The sequence below is a fragment of the Phycodurus eques genome, chromosome 17 (assembly GCF_024500275.1).
Source record: "Phycodurus eques isolate BA_2022a chromosome 17, UOR_Pequ_1.1, whole genome shotgun sequence".
Lineage (NCBI taxonomy): Eukaryota > Metazoa > Chordata > Actinopteri > Syngnathiformes > Syngnathidae > Phycodurus > Phycodurus eques.
In genome coordinates this window covers 9,712,672-9,739,180 of record NC_084541.1, presented here as the reverse complement: position 1 = coordinate 9,739,180, position 26,509 = coordinate 9,712,672, and the positions used below count along the sequence as shown (strand labels likewise).

Sequence of the window (26,509 nt, the reverse complement as noted above, 5' to 3'; positions counted from 1 at the left end):
CCTCCAAGTTCCTTTCCTGGATGCCGTACTTATCCATCACTTCTTCATCATCCCTATTTCTTTCACCAACATGTCCATTACAATCTGCACCAATCACGACTCTCTCTCTGTCTGGGATGCTCAGAACTACTTCGTCTAGCTCCTTCCAGAATTTCTCTTTCACCTCTTGGTCGCATCCTACCTGTGGGGCATAGCCATTAATCACATTATACATAACACCCTCAATTTCAGGTTTTAGCCTCATCACTCGATCTGATACTCTTAACTTCCAAGACATTCTTAGCCAACTCTTCTTTTAAAATAACCCCGACCCCCGACTCCATTTCTCTTCGCATCTACACCATGGTAAAATAATTTAAACCCTGCCCCTAAACTTCTAGCCTTACTGCCTTTCCACCTGGTCTCCTGGACACACAATATATACCTTTCTTCTAATCAACATGTCAACGAACCCCCGAGATTTTCCTGTCATAGTCCCAACATTCAAAGTCCCCACATTCAGTTCTAGGCTCTGTGCTTTCTTCTCCTCTTTCTGCCGAAGAACCCGCTTTCCACCTCTTCTTCTTCTTCTTCGACTTCAACCCACAGCAGCTGAATTTTCACCGGAGCCCTGCAGGTTGACGGAGCCGGTGGCGGACGTTGTTAACCCGGGCCGCGACCGATCCGGTATGGAATTCTTTGGATGAATGCCCATATTTGTTTGGCAAAGTTTTAAGCCGGATGCCCTTCCTGACGCAACCCTCTGCATTTATCCGGGCTTGGGACCGGCCTACACTTTGCACTGGTTTGTGCCCTCCATAGGGCTGCGTTCTTCAAATCACAATGATGATCTTTAAAAATAATTTCAACATCACAGACAGATTAGATATGAATGCCAATACTTAAACATGGGAAGGCAAGAACAATCATGGCTGCTATGAAAAATCTCCCCTTATTCAAATCTCATTAGTTGTGGTCATTCTGCTCTGTGGTGCCCACATGACCTCCCAAAACAAAATTTCCAAAATTTATTTGTACAACTCCCCAAAGACGATTAAAGACAGGGGAATGATCGCATTCAGGAGATTATTTTTCTTTAAAATTGTTTCATTGAGCTCCTCGCATCACTTGTGCATCCTTTTGTCCTGAAACATCCATCCATCCATTTTCTGAGCCGCTTCTCCTCAGGAGGCGGGGTACACCCTGAACTGGTTGCCAGCCAATCGCAGGGCACATAGAAACAAACAACCATTCACACTCACAGTCATACCTATGGGCAATTTAGAGTCGTCAATCAACCTACCATGCATGTTTTTGGGATGTGGGAGGAAACCGGAGTGCCTGGAGAAAACCCACGCAGGCACGAGGAGAACATGCAAACTCCACACAGGCGGGGCCGGGGATTGAACCCCGGACCTCAGAACTGTGAGGCAGACACTCTAACCAGTCATCCACCGTGCCGCCTTGTCCTGAAACAAAAAGAGCAAAAAGAAAATCAAAAATATAAATCTCCTGTAATCCCCATTGTGCACATCCTCTGCAGAAGATTGGGGCCACAATACAAACCATGATGAGTGGCGGAATGTCCACTTTGCGACCCTGCATATCAGCCATTAGTGTAATGTTCAGGTGTATGTGGGCCTGCCTTGTATAATGAATGAGCAAAAAGTATCACCGGTGTCATTCAAACCCCACTGGGGAAGAATAGAAGGATGGAGAGAAAGGAAAAAGACATGAATAATTGAGCCCAAATCAGTTGACTTCATCCCTCCCTACTCAGGTCAGTACTCCAACTGGATTCTTCTGGATGAGAGTGAGAGAAGAAGAGGAACACATTTCAGCTGGCTTTTAGATAATTCTTATCTATTTTTGTTGGGAAAAAATGTTGCTGTACCGAAGATCATGATGATACCATGCTGACCCAACTGCTCGGGCTGCTCTTCCTGCTTCACTCTGCAAATTGTAAGTAAATTGAATTTTAGCTCAAATACATGCAATGTACATATTATATACAACCGGATTGGTTGAAAAATGGAAAAAGTTGCAATATAGTTGTCCATTTGTCAGTGCTCAATCTAATCTTTGACTTGGTTTTGAATTAATTATTATTAAAATTGGAGCGTCACTGTGTACGACTGGTTAGCATATCAGCCTCACAGTTCTGAGGACCGTGGTTCAAATCCTGGCCTTGCCTGTGCAGAGTTTGCATGTTCTCCCCGTGCCTGCGTGGGCTTTCTCCGGGTACTCCGGTTTCCTCCCACATCCCAAAAACCTGTGTGATAGGTTGATTGAAGACTCTCGTTGGTGTGAATGTGAGTGTGAATGGGTTGTTTGTTTCTATGTGCCCTACGATTGGCTGACGACTAGTTCAGGGTGTACCCCGCCTCTCGCCCGAAGATAGCTGGGATAGGCTCCAGCACGCCCGGGACCCTAGTGAGGATAAGCGGTACGGAAAATGGATGGATGCAAGAACTCACTGTGTTTCCCACTGTTTATAACAGTGATGTATAAAATATTGACAAATCAAAAGAATGCAATATCAACATTTAATGCGAGCTTATGCACGATACATTTATGATACGTTGTGGTTTATATTTTGCTGAAGTGATGTGAAGCAAAAACAACCTCTTGTTGAGTTTATTAATGTAGTCTGAAACTTGCAATGGAATTAATCCTGTAACTGAACACATGCGTGATATGCAACACCACTGCCTCTCTTTCGTGCACACACACACACTTGCATGTATGTGTGTGTTCCCTTACCCCAGCGCAGCCCATCAATGGGGAGGTGGTATACCGGGACACCACTATGTACGGTGTGGTTGGCAAAGCTGTGATTCTGGAGTGCGGGTCCACCTTACCTGACATGTACATATGGAGCTTCACCAGGCCCAGAACTGAAACCATCAAGGCGGTGGTGTACGACTTGGGCCAAGGTCCCAGGATCCAGAAGCTGGCCCAGACGCTCGGGCAAGTGACGGTCATCTCAAAAAGTGCTGATGTCAGCATCGACAAGCTTCATATGTCTGCTCAAGGCCTCTACACCTGCCAGGCTTTCTATGACATAGACAACGCGCCCGTAGTCTACTACTACTACGTCCACCTTAGAGTACGAGGTAAGGCCTTTGGTCCTCGTGCAGGGGTGACCACACAAACAGTAACTTAGAATGTGCCGCCTAACTACTTATAGACTATTTTTAGTGTTTTGGTTACCTCATCCAGCTCCATGAGAGAGAGTCAAAGTATTAGAAATGGCTTTAAGTATGATGCAGTTCATGATGCAGGTATTTTTAAAAGCGGCAAACTTAAAAAGACTGACAGATGAGCTCATGAGCCTTGTTTTTGCAACCTCAAACATTTAAGTACTACTCGTAGGCAGTACGGTGAAATAGTGATTATCACGTGGCTATAAACAGCAATAATAATGGAGCAAACCAATTGGATACCTTCTTATTGGTAGTTATTATAAACCATACTGTGCACCTGCGTTCGCTAATGCTAAGGCTACGTTTAAACTATGTTTCCCGTGGCCACGGCAGCCCTGTTTCAGGTCACCACAGACAAAACGGGATGGTCGTGAGACGACAGCATAGGGAGACGGAATGGGCAAACATGACAGGCTGTGATTTCTGTTGATGGCCGGCGAGATTTTCAACAAATTTGCCACAGCAGTCCGGGCGTGGATGAGAAACCTTGTCAGCCCTCGTGAAATGGGTGAACGTAACTAAATCTGATAATACATAATAGGTCTCAGCAGCCTCTTCCCTCCACTGCCTGTCACGGATACTGCAATGGACCATGAGAAAACCTAGCTACACTTGAATAAAAATAGCCAAAATCCCACAGCGCACTACATTTCAGGCAAATGGGGCTGCCGGGCCAACAGAACCTAGTGTAAACGTAGCCCAAGATCCAATGCGAGATGAATTGGAGTAGATATTAAGACTTGTTTTGATCTTAAAAATGTTAAATTGTGTTTCATTTAATCATTATAATACATTCGGCTTGGTCGGATTGGGCTAAATGGGAAAATTCACAACAGTTGTATCTTTTTTTTTTTTATTTCCAAGGATGCAAGTTGCTGATGACACTAAGCATTTCCCTCTGGAGAACATTCTGTTTCAAACCGAAACAGAATGGGGAGATACTGTTGAGCAATTGTCCGGTGTCGTCTTAGTCTCATGAAATCAAAATGCATTCAAAATCTTTAGAAAAGGTCAAATTAAGTTCAGCGGTAAATGCTCTCCTGTAATAAACTTTAGCTTCATCCTGAGATTTTACCCAAAAGCTGAGTATCACTTACTTTTTGTGAACAGTTACAGTTGGCTGGCAACCAGTCCCCTGACTACTTAGCCCACCGCCCAAAGTCAGTTGGAATGGGCTGCAGCTCAACTGTGACTAATGATAACCGGCGGTATCGAAAATGGATGACACGATATTGATAATATCCTTTTGACCCATCTAAATATTTCTTAATGCCCCATATACATGAACACCAATAGAGACAATAAGGCTTTTGCCCTCCGTAGTTCCATTGACAAAGCCGCACCTCCTGGTGAGCGACGTCTCTCCAGTGGCGGGATCGACGATATGGCTGCGATGTAATCTGGACAACGGGACGGGACCCATCCAGTATGTATGGCAACAAGAAAGCCGTCACGGGAACATCTCGGCGTTCGCGCAAGGCAACACGAGCCTGGTCAACGTGACGGCGGTGAACCGTAACCACACGGGCTGGTACCGCTGTCTGGCCAGCAACGCGGTCAACAGTGAGCGCTCTGATAGGATTTGGCTCGACATTATCTGTGAGTATAAATTTTTTTTACAAGACCCAGTAATATGTACCAAAGGATCTTACACTGTATAAAAAGCTCATCTTCCAAGGCAGCAATAACCTTAATACATGAGATTGGATACTTTGTTCTTTTCAGATATTTCCAACAATTCAGGTGAGATTATCTACTTTGTGACCGTTGATTAAAAAAAAAAAAAAACACACCTCTTCCCCAGTTGGTCCGGACATTCCTCAGATCGACGTGACGCCGTACACGGTGACAGAGCGAGGTTACTCGGCCTTAGAGAGAGAGACCGTCTCTCTGCAGTGTCATGCTCAGTCCAATCCACCCAGCCAGTACGTGTGGTTCTACAACAACTCGCAGGTGTACAGTGGGCCACAATTCACCATCACCAAGGTCCTTCGCATGCACACGGGCGACTATGCCTGCCTGGCGCAGAACACCTACCTCAACACGCGCTCCAAGAAAACCATCAGCCTGACTGTGTACTGTGAGTCTGAACTCTACGCCGTTATCAAGATTTCAGCCTTGTGTTTGACGGCGACCTCGCTCATGCTCTTCTGTCTTGGTACTGTAAACGATAACATGAAGAACCAAAGCAATGTGATCATTTACAGTACAAGACAAACACTGAATCTTTACAATCTCCTATTCTGCGGATTGCACCTCTTCTGGTTCCTTTCTTGATCATCCGTTATCCCTTGCAATTATTCCCATGAAGCTTTCCAAATCAAAACCACAGCACACTTCTTCTCAAACAAACACACACAAGATGAGTGATGGCCCTCAAGACCGGTTCTTCCATTTGGACTGTCGGGAAACTTGATGGAACTCTCTGGCAGGTACTTGCTGTCATGTCATAGCCATGACAAGTGGGAATGGCAAGTGGCAATGTTCACCTGCAAGGACCACCGCTTGCCATTCTACCGATTTCTTTATTTTTCTTTTTTTGTTTTTAACTGATACAGTGTTCCCTCGCTATATCGCGGTTCACCTGCTGCGGCGCAGCTACATCACAGAATTTTTGTGTGGAACATATCTAGTTCTCTTTTGCTGTTGTGGAAATCTGTGATTTATAGTGATCATTTTCAATGTTTTTTTTTTTTTTACTGTATACAATAATATCTTGACTTACAGGTTTAATTTGTTCCATGACCTGATCTAGCCAATCAATTTTCCCAATTGAAATGAATTGAAATGCCATTAATCCATTCGGGACAGATTTTTTTGGTTACATGTTTTTCATAAAGGACAATAGTACTGTAAAAATATAAATTAAAAAAACTAATATAAAACATAATGAAAGAGAATGTAAAGAAATAAACTCATACTATAAAGTGTAATTGGGTTTAAAGTTACACACACACACACACACACATGTTGATGTGTGCCTTTAAGGGGCATGGCCTGGAGAGTCACATTCGTGAGTGATATCATAGTTTAGTGTGATGGCGACTCTATTCTCCTTGTGAGTGTTTTCATTTTATACTTGACAGTTTTCCTGTCTGATAAACTCCTGAAACAGTGGTTTTCAACTGTTGTCACCCTGGGACCCGCATTTTAATGTTGCAAAGTCAAGACCCGCTTTACTAACAGTGAAGAACAATCAAGATTGTTTTTTTTTTTTCTGAAAAAAAATGTACAGTATTCTACATTTTTAAATGCCATTTCAAATGAGTTTGCTATACCGCCAAAGGCATATTTCTTGCCATGAGGTCCACCATCCAAAGGCTGAGCTGCACTGTATTTATTTACAGAGTAAACGAGTGGCTCAAGAGCAAGGAAGTAACTTTTCTTGTCACTTTCCTACTATTCCATGTGGGAACTTAGAACGCCTCTGTAGTGTGCAGGAATATTCAGAATAGCAATACATGTCATTTTTTTACTAGCTGTCTGCAACCCACCCAAAATGGGTTCCGCGACCAACTTTTGAGTCCCGACCTACCAGTTGAGAGTCACTGGTCTAAACGAGCATCGCAACTGTGGCTATCCTTTATTTTTTTCACTTTACTTGAGTGGCTCACAACACAAAGCAAAAAAACTAAACCAAAAAAAAAAAAAAAAAAACCCCAAAAACAAGCGATGGCTCGTACCACGAAAAACTTGAGGCACTCCTAAGTCAAGGTACTACTGTACTGCAATATACTTGCATGTGGGAAGGGAGAACCAAAGTCCCTGGTGCACTTTTCAGCCAGTTATTAAACGCCAGGAGAACAGTAAAACACAAACACAACGGGCACACGCATGCAGGAGCTGCTGTCAACCACAACTCACGCCCAGACACTCACACGCAGACTCACCATGCCTTGAACCAACCTTCCTCCAACTCACCACGTCACACGCTTCCCCACCAGATCCCACCTCTTAAAGGCACATATATAACACAGATACTACGATACGTACAGTATTTCCAATACATTTTACGGTCAAATTTTTTTTGGGTGTGTGCTCAAATGTGTTAATGTATTTGAAAAGTGTGTTTTAATACATTTTAATGTGTGGGAGAGGTAAATCTATTTAAGAAAATGTCTTTTGTAAGGTCTTTCTATCTTGCGTATTTTCACTTGTCGCGGGAGGGTCTGGCACGTATCCCCCGCGATGAACGGGGGTTCACTGTATACTCAGCATCGCCAGTGTTGTCTTCTACCTTGATGACCTGCTGCATCCTCCACTGATTTGTTACGCTTCCTCTTCTCCCCATAGATCCACCAGACGGCTCTCCTTCCTGCTCCATGCAGCCGGCCATAAATCACACCTCTCTGAGACTACGCTGCTCCTGGGCTGGCGGTTTCCCACCCGCCTACGTTCACTGGGCTGAAAACTTGAGACGTGTAGAAAGAGACGAGGTTGACAGTGGACACAACGACATCTTGCTGCCGTCCGAAGACCTGGCAGGGAATAGCAGCTTGTTTACGTGCACGGGCTCCCATCTTGCACTCAAACAAGCAGTGGAGTGCAGCACACGTGCATGTGAGTGGACTTGGTGAACAATGGTTTGTCACTGGATGTGGTTCCCTTAAAAAAGCAGATATTGCTCCCTTGACACCTTGGGAATATATTTTATTTATAGCTTTTTGGCTATGAAAAAGGTACAACCAGTTTCCTTGGAGTCCTATAATCAGAGGTGGGGGACTTGAGTCACATGACTTGACTTGAGTCAAAATGTAGTCGAAGTATTGATTTGTAAGGACTTGCTTGGGTAGAACTTATGAAAGACTCGACTTGTTATTCATGAGGCTCGACTTGACAAACTTGCTTTTTTACAAGTGCAACGTGGTATCTCATACGTGTGCAAATATATTTTTATGCCTGAGCAAGATTACATGACTTATGATTTGATTAACCCAAGAAATGACTTGGTTAAAATTGATTTGACTTGACTCGCTTGATTTTTGCCACTGTAACTTCAAACTTGAAGGTAAGACAAGACTAACCATGACTTGCACGTACATACAGTATGTGACGTATTTGCACCTCTTCCAATTATTAGCCTCATTACAGTGGAGATCGTACCTGCTTGAGGAACAAAGATCGACTCCATCCATACTTGTTTTATGGCAGTATAAGGCAGACCCCAATTCACTAAAAGAGAATCGCTAGCTCCTCTCATGCAGCCTGTAAAGGAACCAATTTTCTCCTATCACTGTTCTCACAGGGAATGTGGAGACAAGGGCAACCCGTATATTTTCTAGCTTTGGGGGTAGTATCAGACTCGTAACAGAGTCGGGACATGGCCCTTTCACAGAGAGATTCTGAAGAATTGGCACATCAGAGCTGTCATTCATTCACCTGTGCCTTTTATAAACAACCCAACACAGCATCCCAAAATCACATCATTAGATACATGACAATGGTAGCCACAGTATAAACATACTTGATGGAGAGCGTAAATTTCTACTTTCAACACAGCAGGGCAAGAGAAACGAGAAACGGAGAAACCTAAACACCATTTCTGACATCACAGAAAAATCATACACACATCATTCAGCCTCTTATAGCGCTGCTACTAGCACATCCATTTTCAACACCGCTTATCCTGGTTAGGGTCACGGGACGCTGGATCCTATCCCAGCTGACTTTGGGCGAAAGGCGGTTTACACCCTGAACTGGTCGCCAGTCAGTCCCAGGGCACATATAGATACGGACAACCATTCGCACTTACTTTCAAACCGTCACTGAGTGGGAACTGAACCCACGCTGCCTGCACCAAAGTCAGGCAAGTGTACCACTACACCATCAGTGACGCTACTAGCACAGAAGGCGGAATATTGGCAAGACGTCTTTGTCCCTCTCATTCCGTGTCGGCGATGTGAATACAGAACAGGGACACAGGAAAATGCCAGATTATAGAGGCATTGTGAAATAGGCTTGTGTACAGTATTCTGCAATACCGGGACAGGGTTAAACACTGGACACTTACTTTATCAAACCTGTTGAGTTGAAAGCAAGTCAAGCAAATATTTTATACATCACAACAGACACTGGCGCTGACGTCATCACACATCTAGTTTTCTGATACCGTGTCCCAGGATACCGTGTCGCCCTTCTCTGGGTTCCATGTAAAAGCCACAGGTGGCTAAATGCGGATCTCTGTATGAAAGAGGCTATTCGGTTTTGTATGCTGCTGTCCAAGCTTTGAACTTCTTCTCCTCCACCAGCTCTTCCCCCTTCAGAACCGGTGTGCTTAGCCTACGTGAGGACCAACGAGCAGTATCTGATGTTGTCCTGCTCCTGGGACGGAGGGGCACCCAACGCTTTGGTGTGGTGGGAGGGCCATGGCACCCCCAGAGAAGAGAACTACAACATCCTGATCATTCGCTACGGCACCGCCCGCAGTGGAAGACCGTACGTCTGCCACGCAAAACATCCACTTCTGGGCCAAACTAAGACCTGCAGGCTCACGTTGGGTCAGTGCTTAGAGACAAGCATTTGCACCAACACGGGGAATCGTAAATATTGACAGAAGCAACACTACGGCACTCCACGCTTCTTTTCTATTTACAGAGGCCCCCGTGTTGCTAACGCAGCGGAGGGTTGTGTCTGTGTACGAGGGGGCCGACGTGCAGCTCTCATGCAACTTGAGGGCCAACTACCTTCCCACCAGTCAGATAACGTGGTTCAATAATCATGGTTTGGACGTCCGCGACACGTCCAAGTACGTGCTACTGAGAACATCAGCGTGGGCCAACCTGACCGTGCGAGACACAGATGAGACTCAGGATAGCGGCGAGTACAGGTGCACCTCAAGCAACGCGGTGGGAGGAGCTGACCTAAACATCACACTAGTGGTTAAAAGTAAGATTCTTCAAAATTTCCTTAGAAGCTGCTACAATGTTTGACTCTAACTGGTCTTCTTCTCAGAGCACCCCATGCCACCCAATGCCACCCTGATCAGGGTGATGTACATCGGCCGCCTGCGGAACGAGGTGGAGCTAGAGTGGAAGATGGAGCAGGATGCCCAACAAGGATGGACCGGATTCGTCGTGCAGCACAGAGGGGCGAACGAGCGGCCGAGGAGGAGAGCAAGCGGCAATGACTCAATGGAGGAAACACAGGAAAGAATCAGTGCCTCGGTTTGGCACCATAACATCATCCAGGATCCCGATGTCAGGATTCACACTGTGGGCAGGCTGACACCCACCGCAAAGTACCAGTTCCGTGTCACGCCTTTCAACCACAGAACAGTCGGGCACCCCTCTGCTGCAAAGACGCCAGGTAGATTAAAGAGCAAATATTAGAACGGCACTCAGTACAGCCCAGACATCTGCCAAGGCCAAACAATCTCAGCTGTACATCTTAATAGATAAACTACCCACATGGCCTGAAATCAGTTTTTAGGAAGTGGAATCAATGGCAACTGGATGACTTCTTGATTGCTTTAGGCAGGGGTTCTCAAACGTTTTAGGTTAAGGGACCACCGACAGGGGGAAAAGTCTTCCAAGAACACCCTCATAGCCCTAATGCCAATTAAACATAACTACGACGTGTACCCCAAAATGCCATCAGAATTATAAATTTGTCTATTTGTGAGAATAAAGTTGTAATGTTATCATAACAAATTAAAATATATATAACATAATATAATACATATATATATATATATAGAGAGAGAGAGAGAGAGAGAGAGAGAGAGGAGAGAGAGAGAGAGAGAGAGAGAGGAGAGAGAGAGAGAGATGGCACAGTGGACGACTGGTTAGAGCGTCAGCCTCACAGTTCTGTGGACCCGGGTTCAATCCCCGGCCCTGCCTGTGTGGAGTTTGCATGTTCTGCCCGTGCCTGCGTGGGTTTTCTCTGGGAACTCCAGTTTCCTCCCAGATCCAAAGAACATGCATGGTAGGTTAATTGAAGTCTCTAAATTACACCTAGGTGTGAATGTGAGTGCGGATGGTTGTTTGTTTGTATGCGCCCTGCGATTGGCTGGCAACCAGTTCAGGGTGTACCCCGCCTCCTGCCCGATGATAGCTCGGATAGGCTCCAGCACGCCCGCGACCCTTGTGAGGAGAAGCGGCTCAGAAAATGGATGGATGGAAGATGCCTAGGACTATACAGTGGACTACCGCTATTCACAGGGGATAGGGACAGTGCCCGACCTCGAATAGTGAAAAACCATAAATAATTGATGGTCATTGTAATTACCATGGGAAAAAATGTTTTTTTAATAAGTAAAAAAAATATAAAATAATAACTTTATTATATTTATTTTATATATATTTTTTAAATAAAATTCTGCCAATAAGATGGGGATATGTTCCATGAATAGATTAACCCGTGAATGCCAAACTACGAATATACAGGGTGCAATGTATTCTCGAAAAAAATATTATTTTACTCAAAAAATAGGACAATATTAAAAAATAAAAATAAAGTAGGCCCTTTGTTTTGTAAAAAAGAAAATTAGGTTTTTACGTTTTTTTTCCCCTGAAAAACAGCAAATAAGCAGGGGATAGTGTAAAAAAATTAAAAATAATTGGTTTTCCCCTGAAAAACAGTGAATAAGCGGGGGATAGTATTAAAAACAAAAAATAGCGACTAAGCGGGGAATTGGGAAAAAAAATACAGCCAATAAGTGAGGTGTTCCGCAAATACCGGGGGATAGGTTCTCCCAAAAAATCTGCAAATGGGTGCAACACTGCGAATATGCGAGGTTCCACGTATTACTCCCCAAGCTATGGCTAAATTGAGTGCCTATATTTTTGTCTCTGTTCAAATCATTTCAAATGTCTGGTGTGTCACTCACTGCACGTCCACCAGGTGATAATCCCACGGGAAATGGGCACTGTCTGCCACATTAAATGTCTTAAAACAACCAAGAGTTCCGGTTGCCTGACAATGACCTGGATGCCTATTTACCTACACAAACGTAAGATTCTTTCATAATCGGAAAAATTACCCCAAGAAATTGCCACGTAGCAATATTGGGCAGTGAAAACAAACATTCTTCATCCACGCCAAAATGTAATGGGTTCATCTCAGCCAACTGCAGGACGTTTCCCAGGCAAAGTTGCTTAAGAGTTTATTGCGCAATCTAACCAACAGCGCCATTGAAAACATGGCCTTTTGGGAGGGGTAGCAAATGTGTAACATTTTCCAAAAAGTGAGTGCAGATGCTGTTAATAAGACTGTGCTTGATGATTTACTCTGGTATTAACGTTTTAACATTGTTCTTTTTCTTTGTTATCTACTTAGGTGAAAGACTCCTAAATGCCACACAAACAAACACATACGATACTCGCTTTCTGTTTGCTTTTTCTCTTCTCCTTTCATTTCATCTCACTTTGTCTGTGTGTTCTTTCTTCTATGCTACATTTAACATCTAACTTTGTCAGGTGATTGATATTTAAGTAGAGAGGTTTGAAGTTCCAAAGGGGAGGAAAAGGTCTGGCACATCTCTGGAAATATTCCATGTGAAGTTAAGCAGGGCAATTTTGCAAATATTCAAAGTTGGACAAAGTTAGGGATGTATGGCAATTTATGGGAATGAATGGGTATTTTGTGGTAATAAACCATATACAAAACATGTATATAAAAACAGTTAGTAATAATACTACACCAAATTATAAAATTATGTTTGTTGACTAAAATAAACAATTCAGCTCAAATGAAGTATTTACCCCAGTAATGTAAGTGGATCTAATCCCTAGGTTCAATGTAGTACAGTAAAGAAGTGTCGGTACTTTTATTACAGTATAAGTGTAAAGAATTTTCAAAATTATCCATGCATGTGATGCAGAAATGTAAAGAAATTGCAGTAAGAGCATTGTTTTTACAGTATGTGACATTACAATCCATGACAGAAATAATAAAATCCAAAATGTTTTGAACTACGGTACCTTTGCTTTCTGTTAAAACTGCATTTTAAATTTGACGAATTAAATTACTATTTCCTGTTAATACCCATGCATTCCTGTTAATTCCCCTGGAAAGTGTCCAACTTGGTAAATTTCCACAATTTTACAACTCCAGTCAAATGATTCTCGACTCACCTAAATGTCTCATTAAACATTTGTGTGGAGAGAAGATTACAAATATATATGTACTATGTAGCTTTGTTGCAATGTGTAACTGTGATGTGTTGCAGCCGAGCCACGCGCCAATAACTACGCAGCTGTGATCGGAGCAGGCATCGGCGGGATGCTCTTTGCGGCCATCGCCACAGTGCTACTGCTCGTCTACGTTTTCCGCAACCGCAACAACAACCCCCGTGAGTCTCACTCACACACTAGTGAATGCTATTGGTGAGCACAATGTACAGAATTAAAGTTTCCCTTATTGTCTTCCCAAAGGACTTCATGACATGTTGTTTGGCCTGTGAGTATACGGTATATAAACAAATAGTAGAGTCCATTTTGGCTTGAACTATATTGAGGAATTCTCATTGTTTACCTCCTCCAGGCATCACAGCCAGTCGAGGGAGAACATTAACTTCCCAGAGGATGAGGTGGTCAACGGGACAGAGACGGGAATAGGGGAAATGGGTAGTTCATCAAGCCCAGGCAAGACATGATTTTAGCATCTGATTATTACAATGTCACTGCGAGCTTCAAGGATTCTTTTGATTCAGACGAGTAGCTGAAGACATGGAATGTATTACGTTGTCTCCACCTCAGGAGTCCCACAAGCCAAAAAGCCCAGATAGGACTCCTTCTTCAGGTTGACGGCATCCCTCACCGTTGGTGTCCACCAACGGGTTCGGAGATTGCCGCCACGACAGGCACCGACCACCTTACGGCCAAAACTCCTATCAGCCGCCTCAGCAATGGAGGGGCAGAACATGGTCCACTCGGACTCGATGTCCCCCGCCTCCCTTGGAACATGAGCAAAGTTCTGTCGGAGGTGGGAGTTGAAACTCCTTCTTACAGGGGATTCTGCCAGACGTTCCCAGCAGACCCTCACAATACGTTTGGGCCTGCCAAGTCAGACCGGCATCTTCCCCCACCATCGGAGCCAACTCATCACCAGGTGGTGATCAGTTGACAGCTCCGACCCTCTCTTCACCACAGTGTCCAAGACATGCGGCCGCAAGTCCGATGACACCACCACAAAGTCGATCATCGAACTGCGACCTAGGGTGTCCTGGTGCCAAGTGTACGTGTGGACACCCTTATACTTGAACATAGTGTCCGTTATGGACAATCCGTGATGAGCACAGAAGTCCAATAACAGAACACCGCTCGGGTTCTGATCGGGGGGCATTGAAGTCCCCTAGAGGACAACGATGGAGTCCCCAGCGGGAGCGCTCTCCAACACCCCCTCTAAGGACTCCAAAAAGGGTGGGTACTCTGAATTGCTGTTTGGTGCATAGGCACAAACAATAGTCAGGACCTGTCCCCCCCACCCGAAGGCAGAGGGAGGCTACCCTCTCGTCCACCGGGGTGAACCCCAACATACAGGCGCCGAGCCAGGGGCCAATAAGTATACCCACACATACTCTGCACCTCTCATCGTGGGCAACTCCAGAGTGGAAGCGAGTACAACCACTCTCGAGAGGACTGGTACCGGAGCCCAAGCTGCGCGTGGAGGCGAGTCCGACTATATGTAGTCGGAACTTCTCGACCTCACACACCAGCTCGGGCTCCTTCCCTGCCAGAGAGGTGACATTCCACGTCCCTAGAGCGAGCTTCTGTAGCCGGGGATCGGATTGCCAAGGTCCCTGCGTTCGGCCACCGCCCAGCTCACACTGCACCCAACCCATATGGCCCCTCCTACAGGTGGTGAGCCCATGGGAAGGGGGACCCACGTTACACTTTCGGGCTCTGCCCGGCCGGGCCCAATCGCCTTCGAGCCCCACCTCCAGGCCTAGCTCCAGAGGTGATTCGCGTCCGGGCAAGGTGAAACGTCTTCCTGAATTGTTTGTCATGTTTTCTGGAGCTGTGCTTTGTCTGGTCCCTCACCTACGACCTGTTTGTCATAGGTGACCCTGCCACCCAGACAACTTAGCCACTAGGATCATTGGGACACACAAACCCCTCCACCACGATAAGGTGGTTCATTTCAAAATAAACGTCCCCTGAAATATACATATTTCACTGTCACTGCCACTGATTTAAAACATTCATTAAAAAAATATATGTCAATACTACTTCTTTTAAGAAATAATTAGAAATAATCCTATTCGTATCGCAATACCTTTACCCTTCATACATGTAGGAGACATTCACAGGATGCTACTACATTACTGCCATCACCATTTGATGAAGTATATCTGCAGTCTTTAAAACCCCCAGATTGTTTTATCATTAAATATGATTTTGTTTGGGTCTCAACATTAACACTTTAACCACTGAAGTAATTTTTCATGCCAGTCTGACACTGGAAGGAAGACATGCTTGGATCCATCCATTTCAACAGCACTTATCCTGTTGAGTCGCGGGGTGTTGGAGCCTACCCCTACTGAGTTCGGGCAAAAGACAGAAAAAACCCTGAGGTGGTCGGCAGTCAGTTGCAGGCCACATATACCGTAGAGACCATCACCCATGCTGGCTGCATTGAAGTCAGGCAAATGAACCACGACACCATCAGTAACTGGAAGGAAAACAGTATCTTTTAAATAGCTATAAGAAAGACGGTGTTCTATTTTATTTTAATCTTGATCAAATCTCTTTTGTTGGAAATCTGGGGTGGTGTACTGTCCCCCAGAACAGGACTGGTGTTGCGATATCTCATAGATTGTTTTTAAATGAATGTTTTAAATCAGTGGTAGTGACAGTGAAATATGCATATTTCACGGGACTTTTATTTTGAAATGCCACATCAGATTTGGGTGGGATGACTTTTGTTGGAGACCTGGGGTGGTGCAGTGTCCCCCAGTACTGGACTGGTGTTGCGATATCTCATAGATTTTTTTAACAGTTTTTTTTTCAGTCAGGGGTAATGATAGCAAAATATGCAGTTTTCAGAGACTTTTATATTGAAATACTATATCAGCTCTTCATCAAACCTCTTTTAGTGGAGTCCTCGGTGGTCTGTCACACAGATCTGGATACCAATGGGATTATTTTAGGGTGGCCTTGGCTCACTAGGTGGAACAGGTTCGAATCCCTGCTACGGCTGTGCGCATGTCGAAGTGTCCTTGGGCAAGACATCCATCCATCTATCCATTTTCTGAGCCGCTTATCCTCACTAGGGTCGCAGGCGTGCTGGAGCCTATCCCAGCTGTCATCGGGCAGGAGGCGGGGTACACCCTGAACTGGTTGCCAGCCAATCGCAGGGCACATACAAACAGACAACCATTCGCACTCACAGTCATGCCTACGGGCAATTTAGAGTCTCCAATTAATGCATGTTTTTGGGATGTGGGAGGAAACCGGAGTGCCCGGAGAAAACCCACGCAGGCACGGGGAGAACATGCAAACTCCACACAGTCGGGGCCGGGGATTGAACCCGGGTCCTCAGAACTGTGAGGCTGACGCTCTAACCAGTCGGCCACCATGCCGGGCAAGACACTGAACCCTAATTTGCTCCCAGTGGGCCTGACAGTGCCTTGCATGGCAGCAGTCGCCCATTGGTTAATGAATGTGTGTGTGAATGTGAGGCTTTGTAAAGCGCTTTGGGTACTGTGATGGTGTAGATAAAGCGCTATATAAGTGCAGTCCATTTATATCAAGATATCAAATAAAATAAATTTTGTAATGCAACCAGCAAGATTAAAATTAACCTTGCATTCCTTAACCGAAGAGCATTGACGTCCGTATTATTGATAGGCTTTTACGAGTGGAGGTATTTTACTGCACTCCCCTTAATAGAAAAGTTACATAGAAAAATGATGGCATACTCATACTTGGCCAATTGTTGTGAAGCCCACCTGACACCTAAAGAGCTCTGATGCATCCTAAGGATCGATACACCATCCCTCTTTTGGTACACCTGGAAGTAGGGCTTAAATGATTACTCGAATAACTCCAATACAGCAGGGACCGGGCTGGACCGCAAATAGTGAAAATCGCGGATAATTGTCGCCAATTATAATTGCGTTGAAAATAAATAAAAAACATTTTCAAGCCCAAAAAAGTCTTGAATAAGTGGAGATAAACCACCAATAAATTGTTTTCAGATTTGGTTCCACCCCCAGCCCCCAAAAGAAAATGGAAAATGTAATTTAAAAAAATTAATCGGGGAAAATCCGCAAATAGGTGAATCTGTGGGGGCCGAAGTGCGAGTATGCAGGGTTCCACTCATGCAATTCAATTACAAAAAAAGTCAAAGCAACATCTCTAAATCGATGCTTCGCAGTAATAATTTTTCTGCACGGAGTAATGTTACTACGGACTCACACAACACTCCGTGTAAAGCCAGGATGAAGTTGGCCCCATGGCGGCAAACCAGGAGGAAAGAGTGCATAAAAGACATGCTCGAAATGGGAGAGATTAGCATCATCTCTTGGGCACTGCCATGATATATTGTTTGACATGCTTTCAATGCAGTTGTTGCTTGGGTCATATATATATATATATATATATATATATATATATATATATATATATATGAAACCCAATGATACATTAAGTCAGTGACACCTTCCAATTATTGCAGATGCTATACATAACCAGACTTGCTAATTAAGTATGATTCTTTATCCAGGTCCACGAATTCCCCGAGCAGCTTCACCCTTGACCACCGCAGGCCAAGCCCCTCCCACAGGTGACAACGAACCCGTCAATGTCACGATTACCGTCCAGGCTACCGGCTCCTAAAGTATCTTCCCAGGAAGTCATATAAGTCCTCATTTGTAATTTCCAAGATTGCATTACTAAGTGTGTTCTAGCCATTCCTTCGTCTGTAGCCTGAAATTTGCCGTTTGATTCCTCTTGTAAAACCATCGTAATTGTGTAATGCAGGTTGTCTGTCAAAAACATCTTATTCAAAATAATTTATTAAAGATATTGAACAGTAACAGCAAAATTAGAACAAAGGCTGAACAGAGATGTAACTTCTATATGGATTGTTGGCATAGCATGTCTGAGTTATTTCTAAAAACCAATCATGACAACAGGAAGTGGGGGGACAAACACAAACCATAACGAAGAAGCAGAAGGACACTTGAAGAGAACGCATTTAAAACATTGTATTAAACAATTAACAGCTACATATATACAGGTACCGCCCTCCTTCACTGTCATGTTCATATGTTTAGTCACCAGTAGCCTCATGTAATAGAAAATGCATTCTTCTGAGTGCAGATGATGTCGCACAACTTCTGCTTTATCTTCAAGAAGAGGCGCTTGAACTCCAGACCATCACCCTGAACACACAAAATTATGACAATGGATGATATTGTGTCAATTACCTTTTGTTTGTTGTTTTATTACTCAAACTGTATAATAAAACCCACCTTGGACAGCCTAAAGTCTAACAGCACTCTTTTATTCATTTCCAGTAAGTGGACTTTGAAAGTGAGTTTGCTATTGCGTTTGTCCAGTGTGCTCACAGTCACCTGAGGGGCAAAGAGAGGTTAACGTGTGTTAAAATCACACACACACACACACACACACACACACACACACACACACACACACACACCATGTTCTGAAAGCTTAACTTCGGTTTCCGAATTAATACATTACGGTACTAACAAGGTGGAAGTCGATGAATTTGCGGATTGGATAGGGAATTTTGTATGACCACAGCAATGGAGAACTAACAAAAGCTACATTTACACTATGCTCAAGGCACCCACGGCAGCCCCATTTCAGGCCACCGTTGCCAAAACGGGATGGTCGTGAGAAAAAGTGGGGAGACACGACGGGCAAATGTGACCGGTCGTGATTGGCGTGGATGCCTGGCGAGCTGTTTAAATTGTCAAAACATTTTCCACGGCAATCACGGTGTGTTCTCCCTCTGAGACCGCGTGTATTAGCACAATGTGCAGTGTGTTAATTAACTGGCTCTTTTGCATGATTTGGTACAAGAGATGGATTAGTGAATTAGTGATTGACAGACAACTAATATCAAACATTTATTCAGCGCCACTTTACATTGGCGCTCCCAAGTGAACAGGTGCACACTTACACTACCATGCGCACACGACAGGAAAAGAGAAAGAGAAAGACACACGAACAGGTGCACATGAAAACGCATGAGAGGTGCAACAGTTAAACGATTAATCAACAACTACTCAATTATCAAATTAATCGACAACTATTTTAATAATCGATTAATTGTTTAGAGGTCCAGTTCTAAACTTAAATGTGTCTAAATCTTTGGAATTTCGGCCTCTCAACAGTAAATATTGTCAGATTACTGTAGTCCTTCAAAAAGGCAAACTGATTATCTTTGTGTTTAATCAAAATAAGACGTTTGCAAACATCTGCCTTCACTTTGGAAAACAATGATAAGCATTTTTGCCGACTTTCTAACATGTGAATGGAGCAAACCAGTGACTGAATCACTATCAAATTAGGTGTGTGCATTTTCTGCACTGTCAATTTGAAATAATGTCCTGTTTGTGAATAAAGGGATGGAAATATATATAAAGAAAACATCAATTAATGGAAAAACTAATTGACAGATTAATCGATTATTAAAATATTCGTTAGTTGCAGCCATTGCGCACTTTAACACTAAAATGCGGACACAAACACACTCACATGAAAACACGAACAAGTGCAGACGAACACACAGGAACACAAACAGATGCGGGTGAAAACGCGCACACGAAGAGAACCCACCCCCAACAAGCACGTGCACACAAAAAACAGGAACACACACATGCAAACGAGCAGTTGAACGCATGCATGAACATGCACAAACACATGAACATGGAGAACCTCACTCCATTTTTCGACCACTTTGTTTTCCTTTTACATCCCGTTTTGAGTTCTGTGGCAACTTGTTTAAACAGCATTCTAATGGCGCCCTCTACTTGTTGCTGCAGAGTAGTGAAATACACTATACTGTTGAAGACAGCAACTGTACAAAAACGACCACACTAACACAAATAGTCAGATGGACATCGTCCTTAGCACTCCTAATTGTAAAGCATGCCAGATAAGGTTTTCAAAGTCTAAAACTGTAGTGCTTCCAAGTAATCTTCCAAATGGACACAAAGGGTATGGCGTACACATACCTGATTCTTGCCGGTGAGTTTGTAGCAGAGGGCCAGGCTGTCGCAGGCGCCTTTTAGCGAAGCCAGCGAGGTGTCAGCACTCTCAGAGGTGAAGAAACGCGTCAATCGGCGCACTAATCTTTGCCACGGGGTCTGCGTCCACAGAGTGAGTAAAGATTTTAAAAGTATTCTTTCGAGAGACATCATCAGTATATAATATATATATATATAAACACACACACACACACACACACATAAAATAAATTTGAAAAAACAACAACTGTGAATTGGTGAAACTGAAGTTGCCAAACTGCGAATATGCTAGTACAAACTCTGCACAGAATTTACCCTTTGCTAAACGGTTAGCATTAGCGCTCTAGCAATTACCATTTTAGGTAAGGTAAAAAAAAAAAAATCCAGCTGACTATCATTCACCTCACTCATACATGTTATATGTACATTACACATATAATAGTGTCTTAAAAATCACTTACAGACGTTTTTGTGGTCGACTTAACCCATTTTGTGCGACTTTTTTGTTCAACGGTGTGCTGAGAGATTTCTAACTTAAAATATGTGATTCGGCTCAATAAAGGCTCGGAAATATAAGGGAAAAGCGCACAAATAAAGGACTCGGGAGTCACCTGACTGGCTCCCGGCGTTCCCAGCAGCTGACTGCCCAGCAGCATGTGCTCGGGTTTGGTAGGTTGAGAGAAGCTGACCTGACCGTCCGATTGGCCAATGAACAGCATGGCTTCCCAGCCTCCCACGGCCAGGTCGGGCTGGGAGCTGGAGAACTGCATCTTGTCATCGCTGCAGAGACGTTACCGTAATGTTGACATCGGGAGCACCCAAAAAAGTATAAAAAGAAAAGAAAGAGAGTAGAGTATTCACCTGCTGGTTCGCGATAGGACTCCATCATCGGCTCTGTGGTATTTGTTGGCACCTGAGCTTAGAGAACCTAGTGGCTGTTTCACCCCTGTACAAAAATACCATTATTAAATGTAATCGAACCAGCATGTTAAGTTTAAGGCTCCTTTAAGACTTACCTTGAGCGAACCAGCGGTCTTTCTGGATGTTCGCAATGGTGATGCGTTCTTCTGGGTTGGGCAACAGTAACTTGGACAACAAACCTGATAAAAAGAAAAAGGAGTCTCACACACACACACACACACACACACACATGAAAGGGAGACATTTACACGTTGAGGACTTACAGAGAGTCATTGGCTGTATTTTCTTCCAGGGTGGCAGATAAGTTTTCTTCTTAAGCCAATCTGAATACTCCTGACAGATTTCAGAGGGCTGGTCCCACGGCAATTCTGGGAAAAAACAACAAAACGCAGAAGCTTGGACCAAAACTTGGATGTCAGATTTAGAAAAGCCCTTTGTTAGCCCAAGTCATAGACATTGCACTTCTTGAAAATGGCAGCAACCGGGAACAAATATTTTGGTTGTGAAAGATCAAGTGACGCGACAGCCTTTTTGACTTGCCGTTACACCAGTGACATTGCGATGCCATTCACTGGCGATTAAAATTTCGCACCGCAGCAAAACCAGTGGTCGATGGTCGGCCACTCCTGAAAACTAGCTGCCGAAACCCGAACACTGCAGTTGGTTTAGGACTGCGGCGAGCCTTACCTCCTGCCAGCATCGCAGTCAGCACTATCCCACAAGCCCAGATATCTGCAGGCTGAGCTTTGTACTCGGTCTGGCTCAACAGCTCTGGGGCGACGTAAGGGAGAGTCCCGCAAAGACGATTCAGCGGCCGCTCCCGTCCTTTGAAGCGGAACATGGTTGCGAGGCCAAAATCGGACAGCTTGAGGTTGTCTGGAAGGCCAAAGCACAGTAGATAAAAATCAGATGAATGCATACAACCATCCATCTACTGTATTTTCTATAGCGCTTGTCCTCATTAGAGTTGCAGGCAAGCTGGAGCTTATCCCAGTTGAAAATTGGCATGAAACAGCTTTCACCCTGGACTGGTTGCCAGCCAATCCCAGTGCATACATAGAAAAACACACTCACATTCACACCAATGGACAATTGAGAGCATTCAATGAAACTAGGATGCATGTTTTTGGACTGTAGGAGGAAGCCGGAGTACCCGCGCACGCACAGAACGAACATGCATACTCCACACCTGAGCTGAGATTCAAATGAGGGAACTCTCAACTGGTAAGCAGAGGTGCTAACCTCTACGATACTGTGCTGCCCTGCACATAAATTATTTACTCAAATTAAAAATAAATGTGTCCGTTATCCCATTAGAGAAACGTGTAGTAACTGTTAATATCTGTTCGTAGACGCTATTGTTCACACACGGACATTATATCGCTTAGCCCATTTGAATTCTGTTACTAAACAAAACAGCAGCACCGAAGCTTGTAAACAATACCCTCACAACAATTAAACTGTGGAGTCCAAAAAAGAAAAAGTTGTAAACAGCTCCCTAAACATGATTAAAACATAATTTTACAGCAATGAGCGGCCCAGTACTGTTGTTCTGTCTTTCTTAATAATAATCCCTTTTACTTTGTTTTAAATTCCAGTTACACCTAACACAAATTGTAATACACCTATAAAATTGTTTAATATCACTCTAAAATCTAATTTGTAAAAATACCCCCCGTCCCCACACGGATTGGTAGTTGAGTCATTAAATGCCGCTATTTGTGGAAATACTGAATTTATGTTCTTTGTATTATTCATGCACCATTTTCATATGCGTAGATTGATAGTTTCTTACCTTTGTCATCCAGCAAAATGTTCTCTGGCTTTATGTCTCTGTGGGTGATGCCGATTTTGTGGAGGTACTCCTGCAAGCATGACTTTAGTACTCGCAGAAACAAGGAGGTCACATGAGCTAAAGTACACACATTCAACGTGTTTCTCTTACCACAGCGGCTACAAGTTGCTGGAAAAATTTGTGAGCATCTTTCTCTGACATTCCCACATCGGGCTCTACAGAAAGAAATTCGATTGATGATGTTTATTTATTTAAGCATTATTTATCCAGGTAAGGCAATTGAGAACAGATTCTCTTTTGCAATGCCAACCTGGCTGCAGACTGCAGAGTAAAACAAGGCAAAATACAAGCAAATACAAATATATATATACAAAAAAAAAACTGAGCAATGTGATGTACACAAACTGTATACACACACAAAAAAAACATAATAATACAATCCTAACTAGACAAAATCTTCTCCAATCAAAACACACAATAGCTGCTTTCACCCAACACTTACCTGATAGTAAATACAATATTCAAATGTATTTACTTTTCAGTAATTACTGGGGGCAGCACAATGTAATCCCATCAAATACAAGAGCTGCCTTTACAAAAATGAACATTTAATAAAGTGCCTCTTTCATGAAGGCTTTTATTGGATGACAGTTTTTACAGTACTTGTTGAAACACGTTTTTAAAATTAACTCTATAGTTGAATTAGTGTTCAATTTGTTAATTAGAATTAATGTCTCACCAATCCGGTCAAACAGCTCGCCTCCTGTACAGTACTCCAAAAAGAGGTAGACGGTAGTTCCTTCCTTACGATGGCCAAAGAAACGCACAATGTTGTGGTGGTTCAGCATCTGAAATAAAAGCGCAAAAATAGTTCCCACAATTACTAATTTAGTTCATTGAAATGTTTCCCGGTCACGGATGGCATGGGAGGTCACATCCTGCCTTGTGTACGCAGACTTCCTTCTTGACGTTTTCCGCACACTCTTTAGCTTGCGAGGTGTCGATCACTTTGACTGCGACCGCCTCCTCAGTCTGTCTGTTGACCAGCAGCCTCACTCTGACCACATGGACACAAGAGAGGAACGTCACAAAACAAATACTCTCCGGCAGTGATTGCAATGTGGTTGAATTTAATCTTTAAGAACTGTTTGCTTTTAATCTTGTAAGAGGTACAATTCTTGATTAACTACATACTAGATACTTGTTTTTGCATTTTTCCTGTATTTAAGTGTGGTGCAAATGTTCAAACTATTCATAATATTACAGTGGTTTATAATAATGATATCTTATTTGTGAACATTTGGGCTTACTACACATGCACTACTGTATTTTAATGTTGGTTATTATTAATTGAAGAGCTTAGAATGTTTTTTTAGGTGGTACTTGGTGTAAAGTTTCAGAACAGCTCCTCTGCAGCATGTTTAAAATAGACTAAACACTTTATTCTGATTCTGATCAACCTAACATGAAAGTTAGGTTGAATGAAGATTATAAATTGTCTCCGAGTGTAAATGGTTTGTATATATGGGTCCTGTGATTGGCTTGGCAAAGAAAATGAATGGGGATTTATTTTATTTTTTTCCAAAAATACAGTATGATCCTAGGAGAACTATGAAAACTGAAATAGGCAATATTATTTCCTCATGGGCTGCGTATTTACACTCCTAAACAACACTGTCTTTGGTCATTACCGCACATAATTTTAGGGTAAATTAAGTAATAGTGCAATAGGTGTTTCTGAAATTAATTAAAGAAGTGAAACAAAGAAGGATCCTTACTCTCCATAAGCTCCTTCACCAAGTGTCTGAACAAGGTCCCAGTCCTGTACAAACGGCACCGCCATGCTAAAAACAGAAGCACCCGTTATTATGTGTTCATATATCGTATCACTTCAGCTAAAATGTTGCCTATTATTACCTGTAACGTGACAAATTGAGACTCTATTCCAGCCACGTACCTCCCAAACTAGCAGCGCTTCCCAATTCGTCCACATAAACATTCAACTGACGCACATTACGTGTCTCACACAGCAGCTACTGTGTCAAGGCACGATCAAATTCGCGCTCTTGTTTTGCTAACTTCCGCCGTGTCGCCACTTCCGCTTCCGTTTTACTTGCCCCTGTCTTACTTTCTCATTGCGCTCGTTGCATTGAATGTTTTCTTTTTTTTTTAAACATTACATTAAGCTTGAAAAAAAAAACGAATAATTGATACGTCACATTTGTAACGCCATTACCGATTTTCCAAAGTTATTTTTACAACTTCCCCAAATGTAACACGTACAGTGCCACGCGTTGTCGGTTTACGACGGAGTTCCGTCGATGTCACGATAGCTGACGCAATCGCAGTAATAGTAAGATTTTCTGGCTCGGCCCCTGTTTCTTTACAGTTGTGACGTCAGCAAAGAGGAAAGGAACATCTAAGGCTGAACGTTGGGGTGGGGAGTGACTGGGCGTGAGTTGTAGCCGATAGCAGCTCTTTTATATGAATGTGCATGATCAAAATCACATTTGCCAAGTTGGTCAAAAACACACAAGGAATTTGTCTCCGGGAATAAAGCGGCTGAAATGCATCAGCGACAGTGTCCTCCTTGACAACATTCGAGGGCATTACAATATATGCAATATTGACATACTGAAAAACCTTTGTCGACCGCCCCAAAGTGCATGAAACACTATCACAATCCATGTCTGAACAAACCAGACCTAATAATTTTTATTATTAAGGTGCTTCAGCTGTATCAATACAAGTTCCTAAAGGTTAAACATGTCATCTAATAGAATGTTTTTTTTTTTTTTTTTTTTTCATTTTTCCAAAAGTTATAACACTGAAAAGTCACTGATAGGCAAAACAATCCCAGCTGACTTTCAGATGAAATTCAGACAACACTACAGACAGACTACAAATGCAGGGCACATTCACAACGTCACTGATAATCAAGGCCTCAGTGGCTGCGTGATTTTTTTTTCTATGGGGTTGATTCATGGACTTTGGGGAGATGTCCTCCGTTTACCTTTGTGTTTTTAAAAGGTCAAGTTCTTTTATGTTTCACTTTGCAGCAGACAGCAGGAGAAAGACTGCGGATTCTTGGAGGCTCAGCTGAACCCGCGCAGTGCGCAATCAATACCTGGATCAGCGTGTAAACAAATCCCCGTTCAGCTACGCCTCCATTTTTGGGAAATGATGAAATGAGTGTACTTTGTCTTGCTTGGGCAAATGTTCACATGATGGCAGGAAATACAGAATGAAAAGATAGTATAAGATGACCTAACTAATACAATAATTATAGACCTCATTCATACAGCAAGACCAAAACCAGCTACTCACTATTCAAATTTCATTTATTTGAACATTAAATTCCACTGTATGCCTAACACAAATATGAGTCACTGACGGGTATCCTAATAAAAAATGAAGACGTTACTTTTACTTTGATCGTACAAT

General features: G+C 43.3%; 2 protein-coding genes across 4 annotated transcripts; one reads left to right on the top strand and one right to left on the bottom strand.

The window, feature by feature from the left end:
• The first annotated feature begins 1,892 nt into the window (after nucleotides 1-1,892).
• LOC133416363 (V-set and immunoglobulin domain-containing protein 10-like 2) lies at nucleotides 1,893-18,507 on the top strand. Its single transcript, XM_061703215.1, has 12 exons — nucleotides 1,893-1,941; nucleotides 2,748-3,095; nucleotides 4,509-4,784; nucleotides 4,990-5,265; nucleotides 7,479-7,745; nucleotides 9,434-9,682; nucleotides 9,780-10,070; nucleotides 10,137-10,490; nucleotides 13,354-13,476; nucleotides 13,559-13,583; nucleotides 13,668-13,774; nucleotides 17,853-18,507. The coding sequence occupies exons 1-12, from the start codon at nucleotides 1,893-1,895 to the stop codon at nucleotides 17,963-17,965; spliced, it is 2,478 nt and encodes an 825-aa protein (XP_061559199.1). The 3' UTR covers nucleotides 17,966-18,507.
• On the bottom strand, nucleotides 18,140-25,134 carry chek1 (checkpoint kinase 1). Of its 3 annotated transcripts, none has more exons than XM_061702284.1 (14): nucleotides 24,983-25,134; nucleotides 24,844-24,909; nucleotides 24,008-24,122; nucleotides 23,805-23,913; nucleotides 23,216-23,280; nucleotides 23,066-23,135; nucleotides 21,958-22,146; nucleotides 21,534-21,638; nucleotides 21,366-21,449; nucleotides 21,211-21,295; nucleotides 20,961-21,129; nucleotides 20,338-20,469; nucleotides 18,604-18,705; nucleotides 18,141-18,513 (listed from the first exon to the last, which is right to left on the bottom strand). In XM_061702284.1, the coding sequence occupies exons 2-14, from the start codon at nucleotides 24,906-24,908 to the stop codon at nucleotides 18,418-18,420; spliced, it is 1,386 nt and encodes a 461-aa protein (XP_061558268.1). In that variant the 5' UTR covers nucleotide 24,909; nucleotides 24,983-25,134; the 3' UTR covers nucleotides 18,141-18,417. The 3 variants fall into 3 exon arrangements, with proteins under 3 accessions (XP_061558270.1, XP_061558268.1, XP_061558269.1); XM_061702285.1 differs by having other exon boundaries at nucleotides 25,023-25,134; XM_061702286.1 differs by lacking the exon at nucleotides 18,604-18,705 and having other exon boundaries at nucleotides 18,140-18,513.
• Between the last annotated feature and the right edge of the window lie 1,375 nt (nucleotides 25,135-26,509).

Bases quoted from the DNA above. Each gene is read 5' to 3' on its own strand.
- LOC133416363 (XM_061703215.1), top strand. From the start codon at position 1,893: ATGCTGACCCAACTGCTCGGGCTGCTCTTCCTGCTTCACTCTGCAAAT. The intron at 13,477-13,558 runs GTGAGTCTCACT...GTCTTCCCAAAG, and splicing joins CAACCGCAACAACAACCCCC to GACTTCATGACATGTTGTTT. The intron at 13,775-17,852 runs CATGATTTTAGC...TTCTTTATCCAG, and splicing joins TTCATCAAGCCCAGGCAAGA to GTCCACGAATTCCCCGAGCA.
- chek1 (XM_061702284.1), bottom strand. From the start codon at position 24,908: ATGGCGGTGCCGTTTGTACAGGACTGGGACCTTGTTCAGACACTTGGT. The intron at 24,123-24,843 runs GTAAGGATCCTT...CCATGTGGTCAG, and splicing joins GGTGAAGGAGCTTATGGAGA to AGTGAGGCTGCTGGTCAACA. The intron at 18,514-18,603 runs GTGGGTTTTATT...TTGTGTGTTCAG, and splicing joins TAGACTTTAGGCTGTCCAAG to GGTGATGGTCTGGAGTTCAA.